At 44.1% G+C, this 17,236-nt stretch overlaps 1 protein-coding gene and 1 non-coding gene across 3 annotated transcripts; both read right to left on the bottom strand.

Moving 5' to 3' along the window:
• Nucleotides 1-819: 819 nt before the first annotated feature.
• On the bottom strand, nt 820-10,927 carry LOC135579140 (WD repeat-containing protein 43-like). Of its 2 annotated transcripts, none has more exons than XM_065058672.1 (10): nt 10,809-10,927; nt 8,114-8,245; nt 7,509-7,646; nt 6,570-6,656; nt 5,169-5,200; nt 4,261-4,306; nt 3,249-3,362; nt 2,726-2,795; nt 2,051-2,106; nt 820-1,973 (listed from the first exon to the last, which is right to left on the bottom strand). In XM_065058672.1, exons 1-10 carry the CDS (start codon nt 10,872-10,874, stop codon nt 1,848-1,850), a joined length of 867 nt encoding a protein of 288 aa, XP_064914744.1. In that variant the 5' UTR covers nt 10,875-10,927; the 3' UTR covers nt 820-1,847. The 2 variants fall into 2 exon arrangements, with proteins under 2 accessions (XP_064914744.1, XP_064914745.1); XM_065058673.1 differs by lacking the exon at nt 10,809-10,927 and adding an exon at nt 9,165-9,296.
• LOC135579264 (small nucleolar RNA SNORD53/SNORD92) lies at nt 9,196-9,274 on the bottom strand. The gene has a single exon (XR_010471986.1). It is a non-coding gene; the product is annotated as a small nucleolar RNA SNORD53/SNORD92 (small nucleolar RNA).
• Nucleotides 10,928-17,236: the final 6,309 nt, after the last annotated feature.

Raw genomic sequence — 17,236 nt, 5'->3', positions numbered from 1 at the left:
GTGCACTGAAAGGGTGGACACAGGTCATACCCACCTTACAGGTACAATGAGGACTGGTGGCAGGTTTCCAGCGCCACCACTCCCCATACCCAAGCAGTGTCAACAGGACACTCAGCCTGCTCCTTGACCCCAACACAGGGCTCCTGCATCAGCTCCTGGAAACGCTGGGACACAGACACATGCAGGACCCTGCACAACCAAAACACAGCTGCTCCTTGTGTCACTCCATGCCCCAAAAGCTCAGCAGACCTTCACTCAGCTGAGATGCAACAGACCTTCATTCACATCCCTCCTTTGTCTGATTTGAAGCCTGCCTGCATAGAACATTAGTACCGGTTAAAATCTTACACATCACCTCAGCCTAATTTGGTGGCTTGTGTGAGTACTGACAGAGCACAAGTGTTGGCATTTATTTGCACAGCATCTCAGAAATGAAATAAAAGCCCGGCTTTACAAGTTATTAAGACTCTACTTTACTGTCAGTTAAAACCCTCCAATGACTGGAAGCCTCCAACTGCTGCCCTTAGACGTCCAGCTCTCCAAAGACAGAAAATGTCTCTTCCAGCCTTGTCCATCACAATCCCCTACACCTCCAGGCAATGCTGCAACCCCCATGCAATCCCCAAGCAGTGGACAAAACAGCAGATAGAACTGAAACATATGGAGCTAAGAAACCAGTAATAGATGCTTTGCAGAGCACTGTAACCTTTTAGGTTGTCTTCTTCCTCCACTAGGAATCTTTCTACAAAGAGCATTTCATCCTTCACCACCACCCTCAGCTACCTGAGGTCTCTCTCAACAAACACCACAGGACAGGTATTTGGTAAAGGAGATGTATATTTATTCACTTTACAAAGAGGGTGGTATTTAGTTGCAACAGCTCCATTTATAGACAAATATATTATTGTACATTATAGTGGTGAATGGCTCAAACCTTTACCTTGTTTTGCTCTTAAAAATGTGTTTGCACCACTTCAGCTTCCATTAGCTGAGCAAAGAGCTGTCCTTGTTCTGCCACTGAGAGATTAAAAATCTGTAATAAAGGTATAGCTGTGCGCTACGTATTCACAAGTGTTCACCTTCTCATTTTCCTGTGTTACTTTCCCCACCCAGTTGAACACAGTCTATTCTCTGGGTTAGCACTGAAATTATATACAGCCTCCATGAAAAGAAAATTAGGACAGTGATAGTTCTAATGTCCTTTTGAAGCACAAGAAAAGTCACTGATTCGTACATATAAAAGTCATGAGTTCAAATTTTTAAAAAAAGAAAAAGCCATTTTTAAGTCCGGTTAGCATTTAGATAGTGCCAAGGCGTAACTAAACCAATGGAGGATGGGGGGAAATAAAAGAATTCCAGTAGAGAATTTAAATATTACAAAAATATCTCTTTTTTTCCTTTTCATTTTTTTTTAAAAATGCAGCAGGATGCCCACTTGCTATTGCTAACTGAAGCATGGAAAGAAGGTATAGACCAGTTGACTTTGATCTTTGAATATTTGGAACAAATTCAATGTAAAGCTGAACCAAGTTTACCACACAAACAGCGGTGGCAGATTTATTTCACTTGAGATACAAATGCATGTCCACATGACAAGCATAATCTGACCATGAGGTGGAAGAAATGTTTCTATAAGTAAGCGCAGGGAAATAGGGCGAGAGAAGGCTGCCATGGTTAAACATTCTGGATTCGGAAATGCACAGTGCCCCACATGTGCCTCTGCACACAGGCTGTGCACCAGTCTGCACTCCCTGTATGCAAATATGGCACCTTTCTGCAAGATGATCCAGAATTAGAGAGGTTGGTGGCCCACTTGTTTAAACGGTTAAAATTACGCTTTTGTGCTGTTATTCTTCTTCACTTTCATTTTCTGGTTCCAAATCAGAATCACCGTTGATTTCCTTTTCAACAGTCATGTCCATGTCCTGTTCATCAGATTGCTCCTCTTTTTCTTCATCTTCATCCCAGTTTTCCTGAAGAAAAAATAAACAGGAATGTTTGAACCTTTGACAATCACAAATGGGAGAAGATCTGATCCAACTCCACTTACATCAGAGTCTCTATCTGCAATCATCTCATCATCTGAGCCTTCCTCCTCTGAGGATTCTGCAAAGAGAAAACAATTCCTCAGTCAGAAAAACAAACTCTAAAATGTCATTGTGCAAACAAAGCCCAACTCCACATGCTGCTAAATCTCCAAACCATGCTATTTCCATTCCAAAACTAATTCTACCTGATGATTAGGTTGATCAACATTAAATAGGAACAAGTCACTTCCATTACGATTATGCAGTGTGAAGTTGCAGTAGAAATAAAGGCCAAATTGTAAGTGTACATGCACACACACTGACATCCACTACCCCGGCATCCTGCTGATCCAAATAGGAAAGTGTCTTGACTGTATCTACCTTAGCTGAAGGGCAGCTAACACTAGAAATTTGGGGTTGCCAGTTAAGCAGTATACTGAACTTCCCATTAACCGATTCCTTAAATTGTGAAGCAGGAATGGGAGGGAAGGAAAGAGAAGGAGGGGAAGGAAGGAACAACCAACTACAAGACGCCTGCATCTTTAACCACTGATTTTCCCGCTATGGACTTGCCACAAAAGCTCTCTACTTGCAGACCGTACACTAACAGATAAGCACATTAACGTGATGAACGGCCATCAATTACCAGCCCTCACGTGAATTCAGGAGCTAAGCTACACATGGCATACAACACTTACCATCCTCATACACCAACTTTGCAGTCTGATTAACGTCAGCTACATCCTGAGCTTTTTCTGATGCTGCAACCTGAATGGAATTTGCAGATTAGCCTTAGATGCAACCATACGTTCCAGCCTTTAAGGTCAACAAAACTCATAACAATTCAAATGGAAGTTTGCATCGAGTTTAACACAGATTAATTCATTTGTAGTGTTAGTTTAACAGCCAAACAAGTATGAAGGACAAAGTGAAATTTTAGAGGTATCTGCTCTGAAGCGCCCCAGTACCTCCTGTTTATTCCCCTTTAAAACTCTCATGGATTAGCGGATGCATTCGGCAGGAAAAAGATACTAAACACTTATGGTGGGCAGAGACTGACTAGACAGTCAATGAAGCGTACTGCTTTGAGCATTACCAGCATAGCTGTACAGCGGCTCTGTTAAGTTCCCGATGACAGGTCCCATCAGGTGTAATCACAACAGGAGGTCAAGTCTGCAAACAATACTTCTACACATCCCATGTTATTCAGTTGGGACTCACCTGGGTGACAAGAATGTAGAGTCTTCCGTGAAGACGGGAAAGCTTTTGCAGAGTTTTTACTCTGCTCTCCATTAACTGGTATAGCATTCCCAGCTGAGGAATAAGGTCTGGCAACTTGGGAGAAGAGAAGGACAAAGAAAAATGAAGCTGCTAATCAACACATCAGAAATGTCTGATTTTTAAATTTTAAACTACTTTTGTACATTTGGGGCAAGCAATCCTTGCTCACATTATTGCAGACAGAAGGGAGAGCTGCGGGTTCACAGAAACCACTTGCAGCCTGATCAGTTAACATTTAGCCATGTTTAGAAACACAACTACTTTCAAAACATGGCAATTCTTATACTACTTTTCCCTTCCACAGCCACTGCTGTAAAGCAGGTACTGAAGCACTATTCGGAAAGCTGTGTAAATGGGAACCAAATATACACCAACGTACAAATGCAGCTTCAGCAAAGTGTGCAAGTTATGATGCGCAGCAATCCTATAAAAAATGGGAGAAAGGATCAACAGTGACAAAATGCCTTTGTCTTAACCAAGCAAGTGTGCTTTATCCATCACTTGTCAAGCAAGGCTGGACAGAAGCTACAACATTACTTACTACCCTGCCAACTTGGCACACTTCTGCCCTATAAATCTAGTCATGCCCAAGACGGCCTCGAGATGAACATTACAACAACAAGGCAAATTTAGATCTACAAGATTTAGCAACGCAGGCTAGATTACTCTTTGACAGTAATTTTGTTCCCTAACTCTCACAGGTATGACATAACTTATCTTGGTTTGACTTCAGGATGACTATAATTATGTCACGAATGACTAAGACAAACAATTTATAACCAATGTGCAGCAATTTGGCAAAAGTGGCAGAAGTATAGCCTTCTGTACATTGATTTGGGCAATGCCATATGAGGAGAGCAGAAGACAGATTCCTGAAGGAAGAACACACATATATTTAAATATTTAAATCTAGTTTTAGTTACACGCATTAGCATTAATGCAAAATACTTACTGTGGAAAGGTAGGATGCATGTTGAGTAAAAACCATTAGTGAGGCACTAGAAAAGAAAAATAAACTATATCAAAGAGATATTGGCTGAGAAACATCCATTTCAAATTCTAGATGCTAAATAGTTCTATGGAAAGTGCTCCTCTTTCATTAGATAAGAACACAATTGCAGATGGAAATGTAATAATTTCACTATCCAGATGGGATACCTAAGGAAGTTATTTGTTAGGAAAAGAACAGACATTTAAGTGAGTGATTGAAACTAGACATATTCAGGGGTCTCTGTTCCTGATGTCTTTTATGGGAGGTTTCAATGAATAAAAGACCAAAGCATGCTACTTTTTTCTCTACCTATAATGAGGGAATTTTAATTTATTAAAAAACAAAACAAAACCAAAAAACAAACAAAACACACACACACGAAACCAAAACAAAACACACACAAAAAGCCCACAACTAACACCTCAACACAATTAAGAACATAAAGCTATCCTTATAACAATATAACAAGATGGGGTGGGCAGGGAAGACGACCTGGTTTTGTTACTGATTAAACACAACAGCAAGCCATGTCTAAATATATTTGATAATTAAACCAAAGAAGCTACTTTATTTTACATATTGATCAGGTCTGCAATGTCAATATTCTGGGTTTTCAGATACTTTCTCAGGGTTATATGCTCACTTCAGGTATCCTTTTCCCTTTCTAATTTCACTTCAGCCATCCTAGCAAAGCGCTGCCTTAATAAAAGTTCCTCTTGCACCCACCATCAGGTGAGATTTTTACCTCAAGATGCTGCAGTTTAATTACAGTTACTATGGAAATCAATCACATAGATGGAGGGAGGGACCAGAACACACACACTAGAAAAGTCTCAGGTGAATTAAACTGTAGTTGAGTTGTCTCTTACCTGTATGGGTTGCCCTGCAATCTCTTCGTAAGCTGAAAGGACAAAAATAGTCAGCAGTAAGTAACAAACACATAATGAGTTTGAAAACACAACGTTACATCCATTTGACCATCCTAATATTGCGACAGAAAGATCTCCAGGCGTTTGAAGCTGGCTAGGATTAACCACCGCCAGGCTCCAGAACACAACATTGCTGGCTCTACCACCCTATACATAGGCTGATAACTTGCAGAAGCTGATTTTCATTATTACAATAAAACTGGGACTCTTAACAGGCAATATATTCAGAGAAGCTTAAAGCTGGCAGGAATACATAGAAGGAAATCCCTTCGTTTATGTCTCTGTGTATCTGCTCAGTAGAGCAGCTGTTACAAGATGGACAAGTTGGGGAAACAAGTGAAGGTACTATCAGGCAAAGGCTGTTTCACAGAACAAATCAGCCTCTGGAGAGGACAGTTAAATGAAGATCTGTCCATCCACTGAGATAATGTACACTTGCACTTAGATCCTCTGACAAGGGTTCTAGGGAAGAAAGGCTGCACCTCATTAACATAAGTCTAACAAGGTGTCACAACATATGCTTCAATGAAGTCTAAGCACTCAGAACCAGGCCATCTGCATGATTCAGTTAAGATCAGTACCACAAATAAAAGTGAAATCTTACTGGTGGCAAACACATTAAAATACAAGAGAAATCTAACAGTTATCTTATAGAATGCCATTAGCATAACAAGAGCAACTCATCAATGTTTAGTTTAAACAAAGTAGTGTCTAGATAAGGCTAATCATTAAAATATTTCTGTCCAAACACATATTTTATTTAATACCACGGAATAAGCACTTCAGAAGCCAAATCCCTTTTAAAATTGTAACTAAGTGATGTTGCAAAGCTTAAATACAGCAACCAAAAGAGGAAAGAAATTGCCTCTCAGTTTTCAAGTGCTATCTAAACTCACTGCTTTAAGTACATATTTTATTTTTCTTTCTCTCACATGAGTACCATATTTATGCTCATGCAACCGGCTCTGGACAGTACTGCTAGTTCCATATTTTAAATTATCATCCATTTTAATAGTTTAAAAGAAGAGGCAATGGTAATTTTTTGCCACAGACTAAACAAGGTGTAGCTTAACTACTTCTTTTTCCCACATAATCATTTAAGATACTACTACCTGATCTAATGCTCATCCTAGCATTGACAGTGGCACTTTGTCCTTTGGTCAAGCTTCAGTCAGAGAAGTTAAGATCATATAGAGATAAATTAAGAACAATTTCTGTCCTGTACAATTACCAAACCGATTTCATTGGTAAAAATAGAGACACATATCCTGGACTTTCCCCAAATAGAACACAAACCAAATGTGGTTTGTATGACAGTACAAGAAACGTAGTCTCCCCTACCTCATGCAGCAGTGGAATGACAGCATGTATAGGCATTCTGGCTACTGTGTTCTTTATTACGTGTTCTTTCCTTGTGTTAAGTACTCTCTGTTAAAATGGAAAAATATGATCAGAGAATCATTCAGTTTTAATCTATATGAGCAATGAGCACCATCAAAAATTCCTGGCTTTAAATTTCTTTTCCTATTCCACTACCTTTGTATCCCAAGATGAGGACAACAAGTAAAAGAAGATTTACTACGCAAAGGAGTTCCATTTTTCTAGTCAGCTACAATTAACAAAATAAGGCACTTGATCTAAACATCTAAACACACCTAAAACAATCCAGCATTGCCTCTAGCCCACCCACCCCATATTAGAAACAAAACATCACAGGCACATTATAATTTCCCTCGCTATTTTCCGTGCTTGACTTGTGTAAACACCCATCACCAGCATCTGCATCAAACAATTTCTGTTCAGCTTCAGATTCTTAAGAATTCACTTCCCTGCCCCAGACTATAATTTCCTCTTTGTCCAAGTGCAGCAGCAAGCCTTCCAAGTGAAACTGCTGTCATCAACAGATTTTTCAAACAGTACCTACCTGGAAACCGCACACTCAGGAGACTAAGCACAGATCATGCTCCAGCTCAAACTAGAGAGATGTCTGCGTGAGTAACATTGCTTGTAAATCATCTGAACTGTGACGTAACAAATTTATCATAAACAGTAGCTCAAAGTTCATGGACTGACTCAGAAAGCAAGGCAGATAACAACAACAAAAAAAGGTAATACCGCTATTATAATTCATAATACCACTGCCTTGAGCGGCAAATCAGCAAAAAGCAGCTGGAAGAAATAACAGGTTCTCAACTGTTCAGCCTACCCAGCTTTCAGGAAGGCTCCTCACAAGTCCCAGTGAACAGATTCAACAGTATACAACGATCTTTTACCACTTACATTTAAGATTTCTGCATCGTTGCTTTCCAAGCCCTGAACCAGCAGTACCGCAAAGCTATCTGTTTGAGGAAGGCCACCTGGAGTTTTCACTTTGCTCACATCAATATCCAATGCCTCTAGGCGCTCCTCGATGCTTTCCTGGAGATGGTAAACAAGGGCAGTGCTGTTTCAGTGCAGTTTCTCAGGAACATCAGCTGAAAGCTAAGTACCTAACCCACAGCATTTCCTCTGATTCTGCTGGAAAATAGCACAAAACTTTGCATATTCTTTTCAATGTACTGACAGAGAATAGGCTGACGAAAAAAAGGGAGGATGAAGCTTTGACTGAAAAGCAGTAATACACCTTCAGCACAGAGAGACAGACACAAGTGTGTGACAAAGTTCTGTAGGAACATGGCAGAGCCACGGGCAGGGCAAGGCACACAGGGCTTCAACAGGGAAAAGGTTTTGAGCAGAGGGAAGTCTCTTTCATACAAAATGATGATATCATTAACTTTGCTTCCACACCAAACAAAGCAAGTTCAAGTTCACCTAAATAAGTTCAACCATGATTTATGGTACTCGTTTCTCCGTTATTGCTGTGCTGAAAAGAGGAAGCACTTTACCTGTGACTCTCCCGGTTTCCTCTTGTTTTTCTTTTTTTCCTTTCCAGAGGATGGAGCTTTGACAGCTGTACTATGTCCTGGAATGCCAGGCACTAGAACTTTGGTGTCCGAGTTCACAACAGGCGTCTTAACCTAGTAGACAGGGATAACCACACTGGTAAGAATTGCTGGTATCTTGAGCCCTCTTCCAATTTAAAATACTGATTTGGGGACTCTCATGTACATGGTAAAACCAGCATGCCACAACCATTTTCTAGACATATATATTAGAAGAATCCTAAATTTTTAGAAGCAATTAATAACCTCAAGGAAAACTCAGCTAGTTTTCATAATTAACTAAAGAAACGGCCTCTTTGGATTCACCTGTGAATCATTTTTCTTACAAGTTTGTTCCGTAACACTCACTGAACTAAATGTTTGTATCTAGCTACAAACAACTGGATGTTTGCTAGCAACAGACACCACATGTACTAATAGTCATTAGATTAGATTAATTCAGCTTCCATTGGAAGGTAAGAACTGATCAAAACCAGCAGCACAATCTAGCAGTAAAAGTAGTTACTATTCACTTCAATCCCACCAGTTTTCTTCTAGGGATTGCCCAGATGCAGAGCTCTGTAGTCTGAATTAGAGTATGATCACGATGACAGAGCAACCTTAGGTTATACCAAACAAGGTATGGCATATCCATCTTCAATGGATACAAAGGAGATTGAATTTTAAAGACAATATATTTAAAACCAAGCGCTCCCCTGACCCACAGAGGACGTGAGGGAGTATGCCAGTTCCAGATTATCAAGAATGCTACCTGCTACTTCCAGAACACTTCTTTAACCACAGTGCTTTTGAGCAGGCTCTTTTTGGAAGCATCTGCCCAAACTTCTGTACTTGTGAGAGTCCTGATGGGTGCCCACTAAAGTAACAGAAGTATAATCTACTACAGTAAGCAACACAACTTCCATATGCTGCCCGTACAAGTAAAATAATTGTATTTTGTGACTCAAGAATTTTGCCATAGAACAGCAATGGTCTTAAAATACCCTTTGCTCACCACATTATCACTGACATTCTCCCCACATGGCATGCTCAGACAGCCAAGAGAAATGCGTCTTCACTGGAATTCAGCTAGAAGCGAAACCAAGTTGGGTATCATCACCGCATGCCAGGGCGTTCCTACAGCTCTCACTGCATTTCAGCTCTGCTACCCACCAGCTCCAGGACAGAGGACTCAGCAAAAAACCCCACCTGGCTGATGGAGCACCAGATCCGATAGGTAACTTGAGGGTTAGAAAAACCGCGCTGTCTGCTCACTTCACTGATACTGCAAGCATTTCAAATCTTCAAGGCCTTGAATATGCACACTGAATAAGAACTTCGCAGACTGTCTCTAAACCCTCAGGGGATCCTGCACGAGAGAAAATGGTGGCAAGTGGCCTTTGTGGACACTGTTGCCATCTGAGGGTCAAGCTCACATTCTCAAGTGCCATATCCACGTGAGAGGAACACATGAAGACCACCTCGAGAAAGAGCCAAAAGGACATGCCATTTAAGGCTCCATGACATCTTATTTACACTCTCAAACTAAGCCATCCCGACTTCACCCCAAATCTTCAGGGTCAAAGAGGCTGTACAAACTGTTGGACTCGAGGGGAAGGACTAATCTCAAGCAGAAAATAAACCATCAGCCAGTCCTGTGTACCAAGCAGAGCTGCTGAGAACAGGACTTGCTATGAGCTACAGGAGGGTTAACTGTGTGCGAGAGCGTATCAGGACACACGGCAGCCATGAAGCACACTTCACCCACACCTGCCTCCTAACTGTACTTTACAGTATCACTACTGATATATCCAGATTTGAACAGTTTGCACAGTAGCCGATATATGTCATCACAAGCAGCAAAGTTCCAAAAGTATGGTGTCCGACACGTCTAGAGGAAAATGTTTACAAAGTGGCTGACATTGTAAATATGCTGAGAGGAAAGAACCCAAGATGAGTATTCTGAGCTATTAAATGACAGGTGTCCATTACAGAATACTCTTATCTCCAATCCACACAGCGAGAGGGCACAACTGGAAACATCAGAAAATATAGCATGAAATACTGTTTTTAGAAAAGGAATCTAAAGGCAACAGGAGAAAAATGTTATAAATAATTGCTAAAACAGTTTGTGAACATGTTTCACAGGCAGACATTTTTCATATGACAACTACTTCGAAAGACTTGCACTTGCTGAAACTGAGGGACTCAAGGAACAAAAACTGCTACTGTAACTCAGTAAAGGCTGGTTAATTCAAAATGTGGTTAGTTACACTGTCAAAGTCACTTGATACCAGAAAAAAACAGGACTACACCCAAACTGGATTTTTAGAAATATTCATTGTGTGTGGTTTTTTACTGCCAAGTCGTAACAACTATTTTGATTATTAACTTGTTCTAAATGGGAAACAATTGATGTTCTGCCATCCCAAGCAACACTTCTGAAGAAAACAGCTTTGAAAATTAGTATTTCAAATGACCAGCTTTTTAAATGCACTTGTAATAAATATCCTTACACCTACGAATTGGCATTCAGATCTCATCTCTGTGTAATGGAAACAAATTAAAAACCAAGCTTCTTTCTTTAGACCCTTAAAAGGAGACTGATGTGACAATTAAAAATTGTTGAACATATTTGTTTACAAACTATTGCTCCTACCTCTTCTTTGACTTCTGATACAGTCAGGTCAATAAAAGTTGGCTCATCTGTTACTGTGAAAGACATCACAGCATTCTTTTCTTTCCTATCTGATCTGATCTGCCTGGAAGACACAAACAGTACACATTATTTACCATAGCACAAACAGCACCCTCTGCACCTAAAAAGCATTATAAAGCCTAAAAATTACCAGCAACTGTGGCAGTATCTACCCCACTCAAAAATATTCATGCTGTAATTTCAGCTTTCAGATTAATAAGTGTTCTAAATTCCAAGTGCAAATTAACTCCAAAGTGAAATTTAGCAAGAAAACTCTGCATAAACCTCACAGCAAACTTGCTGATAGTACACTCTAGTCCCTCGTCCAAATCATTGTTGAATATATTGAATAATATAGGCCCCAGTACTGACCCCCGAGGCACTGCACTAGATACTGGCCTCCAACTGGACTCCGCACCATTGACCACAACTCTCTGGCTTCTTCCCTTCAGCCAGTTCGCAGTCCACCTCACTACTCGATCGTCCAGACCGCACTCCCTCCGTTTAGCTATAAGGATGCTGTGGGAGACTGTGTCAAATGCCTTACTCAAGTCAAGGTAGATCACGTCCACCGCTCTGCCATCATCCATCCATCTTGTTTTGTCCTCATAAAAGGTTCATCTATCAGGACTTCCCCTTGGTATGTGTCATGGTTGAGATGGACAAACGACACGGACCAAGTTCCTTCAGGATTGAAGTAACAGAGTGCCATTTATTGCTATAAGTGCATTTTTATACAATTCTACCAGTTCATGTGTCTTTTCACTATTGGTTACAAGTTACAGCACTAACACCTTATTGGTTAATTTTGCTATCATCCATGTTATTCTTTTATCCCCTTCTCTCTCACGGGTACATCTCTCCTCTCTCACGGGTATAACTCCATACCTCCAGATACTCCTTTATTCCCATCCTTCTCAAGGGTAAATCTTAATATCTCAAGGCTGATCTCTACTCCTATATTTTCTGTCAAGGATTCCACAGACCCGCTGCAGTTTCCCACAGTAAAGCCATGTTGACTGCCCCTAATGACCCTCTTATCCCTGATATGCCTTGAGATGGCTCCAAGGATAAGTCGTTCCATGAGTTTCCCAGGGACAGAGGTGAGGCTGACGGGTCTATAGTTACCCGGGTCCTCCTTCTTGCCCTTTTTGAAGACCGGAGTGACATTTGCTTTCCTCCAGTCCTCAGGCACCTCTCCCGTTTCCCAAGACTTGGCAAAGATGATGGAGAGTGGTCCAGCAATGACCTCAGCCAGATCCCTCAGCACCCGTGTGTGCATCCCATTCGGACCCATGGATTTATGGATGTCCAGATTGCCTAACTGCTCCCTAACCCAGTCCTCATCAACGAGGCAAACTCCTCCATTTTCCTGCCTTCCTCTGGGGCCTCAGTGGTACGGGGCTCCTCAGGACAGCCTCTGTCAGGGTAGACAGAGACAAAGAAGGCATTCAGTATCTCTGCCTTCTCTGTATCTTCTGTCACCAGGACACTCACCTCGTTCATCAGTGGGCCTACATTGCCTCTGGTGTTAGTTTTATCTGCCACGTATTGGAATAAGCTCTTTCTGTTGTCCTTGACCCCTCTCGCCAGGTTTATTTCTAAGAAGCCCTTAGCTTTCCTGGTTGCCTCTCTACACCCTCTGACAACAGCCTTTTAGTCTCCACAAGTGGCCAGCCCCTCCTTCATGATCTGTAAACTCTTCTCTTTCACCTGAGCTTGCCCAGCAGTTCCCTGTTTAACCACACAGGTCTCCTGGCTCCCTTCCTTGACTTCCTACGTGTCGGGATGCTCTGATCTTCCACCCGGCAGAAAGAGTCACAGTCTCTCAGTATCACAGTATGTTTGGGATTGGAAGGGACCTCAAAAGATCATCTAGTTCAATCCCCCTGCTGGAGCAGGAACACCTAAGTGAGGTCGCACAGGAACATGTCCAGGTGGGTTTTGAATGTCTCCAGAGAAGGAGACTCCACAACCCCCCTGGGCAGCCTGTTCCAGTGTTCTGTCACCCTTACTGAGAAGAAGTTTTTTCTCAAATTTAAGCAGCATCTCTTGTGTTCCAGCTTGATCCCATTACCCCTTGTCCTATCATTGTTTGCCACCGAGAAGAGCCAGGCTCCATCTTCATGGCACTCACCCTTTATATATTTATAAACATTAATGAGGTCCCCCCTTAGTCTCCTCTTCTCCAAACTAAAGAGACCCAGCTCCCTCAGCCTTTCTTCATAAGGGAGATGCTCCACTCCCTTAATCATCTTCGTTGCCCTACGCTGGACCCTCTCCAGCAGTTCCCTGTTCTTCTGGAACTGAGGGGACCAGAACTGGACACAATATTCCAGATGTGGTCTCACCAGGGCAGAGTAGAGAGGAAGGAGGACCTCTCTTGATCTACTAGCCACCCCCCTTCTAATACACCCCAGGATGCCATTGGCCTTCCTGGCCACAAGGGCACAGTGCTGGCTCATGGTCATCCTGTTGTCCACCAGGACCCCCAGGTCCCTTTCCCCTACACTGCTCTCTAATAGGTAATTTCCCAACCTATACTGGAACCTGGGTTGTTCCTGCCCAGATGCAGGACTCTACACTTTCCCTTGTTAAATTTCATTAGGTTATTCCCTGCCCAACTCTCCAGCCTGTCCAGGTCCCACTGGATGGCAGCACAGCCTTCTGGCGTGTCAGCCACACCTCCCAGCTTGGTGTCATCAGCAAACTTGCTGATAGTACACTCAGTTCCCTCGTCCAAATCGTTAATGAATATATTGAATAATATTTGCCCCAGTACTGACCCCTGAGGCACTCCACTAGATACTGGCCTCCAACTGGACTCCGCACCATTGACTACCACTAACACTGTCCCTGAACACTAACCAACTATCTTGGGCCCCTTTACCTTCAAGCAGCCATGCCCATGGAATTTCCCATAGCAATTGCCTGAAAAGGCCAAAGTTTGCCCTGCTGAATTTGAGGGCTGCGATTCTGCTTGCTATCCTGTTCCTGCCACACAAGATCCTGAACTCCATGGTCGCTGCAACCAAGGCGGCCCTCAACCTTTACCGCTTTAACCAGACCCTCTTTGTTCGTGAGGATGAGGTCCACTTCTCCTAGTCAGCTCCCCCACCATTTGCATCAGAAAGTTATCGTCAAGGCACTGGAGGAACCTCCTGGACTGTGGCTGGCTGGCTGAGTAGTCCTTCCAGCAAACATCAGAGAAGTTAAAATCCCCCATGACAGCCAGGGTATGTGATTGTGAGGCTGCTCTCAGCTGTCTGTAGAAGGCCTCATCAACTTCCTCACCCTGATCTGGTGGCCTATAACAGATGCCCACAATAGTATCACCCTTGCCAGCCTGCCCCTTAATTTTCACCCATAGACTCTCGACTCGCCCCTCATCTGTGCCTGGACAATACTCAATACATTGTAGTTGCTCTCTCACGTAAAGAGCAACTCCACCACCACGCCTGGCTGGCCTGTCTTTCCTGAGAAGGACATAGCCACCCATGACCACATTCCAGTCATGTGAGCTGTCCCGCCATGTCTCCGTAATTGCCACCAGGTCATAATCTCTGCCCGAACACAGGTTTCTAACTCCTCCTGCTTATTCCCCATGCTGCACACATTGGTGTACGGGCATTTCAGAGCAAGGTGAGCACACTGATTCCACCTCAAGGGTATGGGAGGCCTCCCAGCCTTCATGAACTCTAGAGTGATGCCCTACTGATGCAAGCCCAGCTACAACCCCATTCCCTTCGAGTCTAGTTTAAAGCTCTCCAAATGAGTCCTGCTAATTCCTGCCCCAGGATCCTTTTGCCCCTGCGAGATAAACCTTTCCCATGTATCACTGTTTGGACTGGTGTCTTGTAAAACCAGCCGTTATCAAAGCACCCAAAGCTCTGCCTGTAGCACCAGTCCTGTGGCCAATTGTTTACAAACTGAATTTTTCTATTCCATCCCATATCATCAGCCAAAACTGGAAGGAGGGAAGAGATAATTGCTTGAGCCCCAGACTCTTTTACCATCCGTTCCAAGGCCTTGAAATCGTTCTTCATTCCCCTCAGACTGTGGGATGCAGCTTCCTCCCCATCTGTCTGGAAGATCCGCAGTGGGTAGTAGTCTGCCGGGTGCACCAGGTTGGGGAGCGCCCTGGTGATGTCCCTGATCCAAGCTCCAGGTAGACTGCACACTTCCCTACAATGAGGGTCAACTCTGCACATTGGGCCCTCTGTCCCTCTCAGAAGCAAATTGCCTGCTACAATTACCTTTCTTTCTTTCTTATTTGAGGCAGTCTTGAGGTGTGGGTTCAACTGCCCCTTTCTATGTGACCTCGTAGGTGGGCCTTCCACCACATCCTCACCTACCTCCTCTTCAAGACCCAGGGCCTCAAACCTATTATGGAGGGGCACCTGGGGAAGCAAAGCAGGTAGGGAGGGGGGTTGCCCAAGGCCCCGAACTGGAACTAGCTTCCAACCCTCGTCATCTTTTCTGTTCCCTACCTCTGCCCGACAGCAACAGGGCAGGGACCATCTCAGGTCTTCTCCCTCTGCCCAAAAGGACAAAGAATTCATCACCTTTTGGGGGGTATCCCCCTGGAGCCTCTCTGAGTAGCACACCTATGCATTCAGATGTGGACTGTAGCACGACAGCTCCATCCACCCCGGGCTGCAGCCACAACACGCGCTGACTCCTGCTTGGTGCCACCTGCACACCCTGGCAGGCCCGTGTGGCAAGGTCCTGTCCCCTCAGCTGGGCTGGCCAGCCAGACCCAGTCCCGTGCCAAGTGGCCACAGGGTGTTCGGCCATGTGGAGGCAGATGCCACCAGTCTGGGAGCCTGGGCTGTACCTGCTCAGCTTGTACTGAGGTCGGTATGAAAGAAGAAGATCAGGAAAGGCGTAGGAGTGTAAGGATGAAAATCAGCCTTGGCACTAACTTTTCCAGCGCATCTCCACATTTTTGTACTAATTACTTTCATTGTACATGCAAGCTGATTCACTCAGGACTGGTTAGCTCTGATATAGATGACAGGAGCCTGAACTTTCCTGTGCCACCTGACGTTCCATACTGCAGTAAAAGACGTGTAAGACACGGGGGCTCAGGAACTACAGCCTGAGATCACCAGGGTAGCAGTTTAGCATTAATGGAAACAGTCCTGGAATGTGAAGTTCACTTTTTGGCGTGATTACACTGGCTTCATTTCACCGAACACACTGGCATTTAAAAAATATTATCTCTCAAAGGTATTCACTGGATTAGGAAAAGAGCAAATTATTGTTAATTATGTCATTCTGAAAACATAATCAGACTTAAATTTCTGTATCTTCTATTTAATCAAAGTGTACAAACAGCAATAGAAGTGTCCTTCTCATTAAACTGAGAAGCCTCTCTGCATTCAGTCAGCTGAACGGAGCCAGCCCAGCGCGAGCCGGAGCCGGCGGGGTTCAGCCGACCACGAGGTTCAGCCGCGATTAGGAAGTTCAGAGGGAAACGTACAGGGACAGCGTGATTCCCGGCGAGTCCCGATCCCCGCAGCCCCGGCAGCCATTGCGAGAGAGCGGCTGACGTGGCGGGGGGCATTCCCACGGTGGCAGTTACCACACCCCCCCCCCTTGCCTTGAAAAATCCTTTGGGAGGGCAAGGGAGGAGCAACCAGGTTGTGTAGCGGGTGAGTCCCACCCGCACTGTGCTGCAGCAGCAGGTGTGGTAGCTTGTGCAGCAGGGTGCAGAGAGCTCTTGTCGCTTGTCAGCCCCTCTAACTCATTGCCAGCATCCCAGACTGCTGACGACCATGGTCGCCTCCAGGAGGAGAGCTTGTCTCAAACAGACTGTGGCTACGCAGACTGAGGTTCTGTCCCGAATGGTGTTTGTTCAGGTCTCCGGCTGCAGGGAGTGCCAGAGCCTGCTGCTGCCAGGGGAGGGAGGCCAGCACTCCACCTGTGTGAGGTGTGAGCAGGTGCAAGATCTGCTTGACATAGTTGTGAAACTTAAGAAGGAGGTTGAGAAGCTGAGGTCCATCAGGGAGTGCGAAAGGGAGATCGACTGGTGGAGTAACACCCTGACATGCCAGTCGGAAAGGCCCCAGGGAGGAGCCGACTAGGAGAGGTGCACTGCTGGATCTCATCCTCACTAACAAGGAGGGTCTGGTTGAAGCAGTAAAGGTTGAGGGCTGCCTGGGTTGCAGTGACCACGAGATGGTGGAGTTCAGCATCTTGTGTGGCAGGAACAGAATAGCAAGTAGAACTGCAACCCTGGACTTTAGCAAGGCTAACTTTGGCCTTTTCAAGCAATTGCTGGGGGAAATCCCATGGGCAAGACTGCTTGAAGGTAAAGGGGCCCAAGATAGCTGGATTGCATTCAGAGATTGCTTCTTCCACGCTCAGGATCAGAGCATCCCCAT

This window comes from Columba livia, chromosome 3 (assembly GCF_036013475.1).
Source record: "Columba livia isolate bColLiv1 breed racing homer chromosome 3, bColLiv1.pat.W.v2, whole genome shotgun sequence".
Taxonomy (NCBI): Eukaryota; Metazoa; Chordata; class Aves; order Columbiformes; family Columbidae; genus Columba; species Columba livia.
Note: the sequence above shows the minus strand (reverse complement) of the source record. Positions and strands in the feature narration are given on the sequence as shown.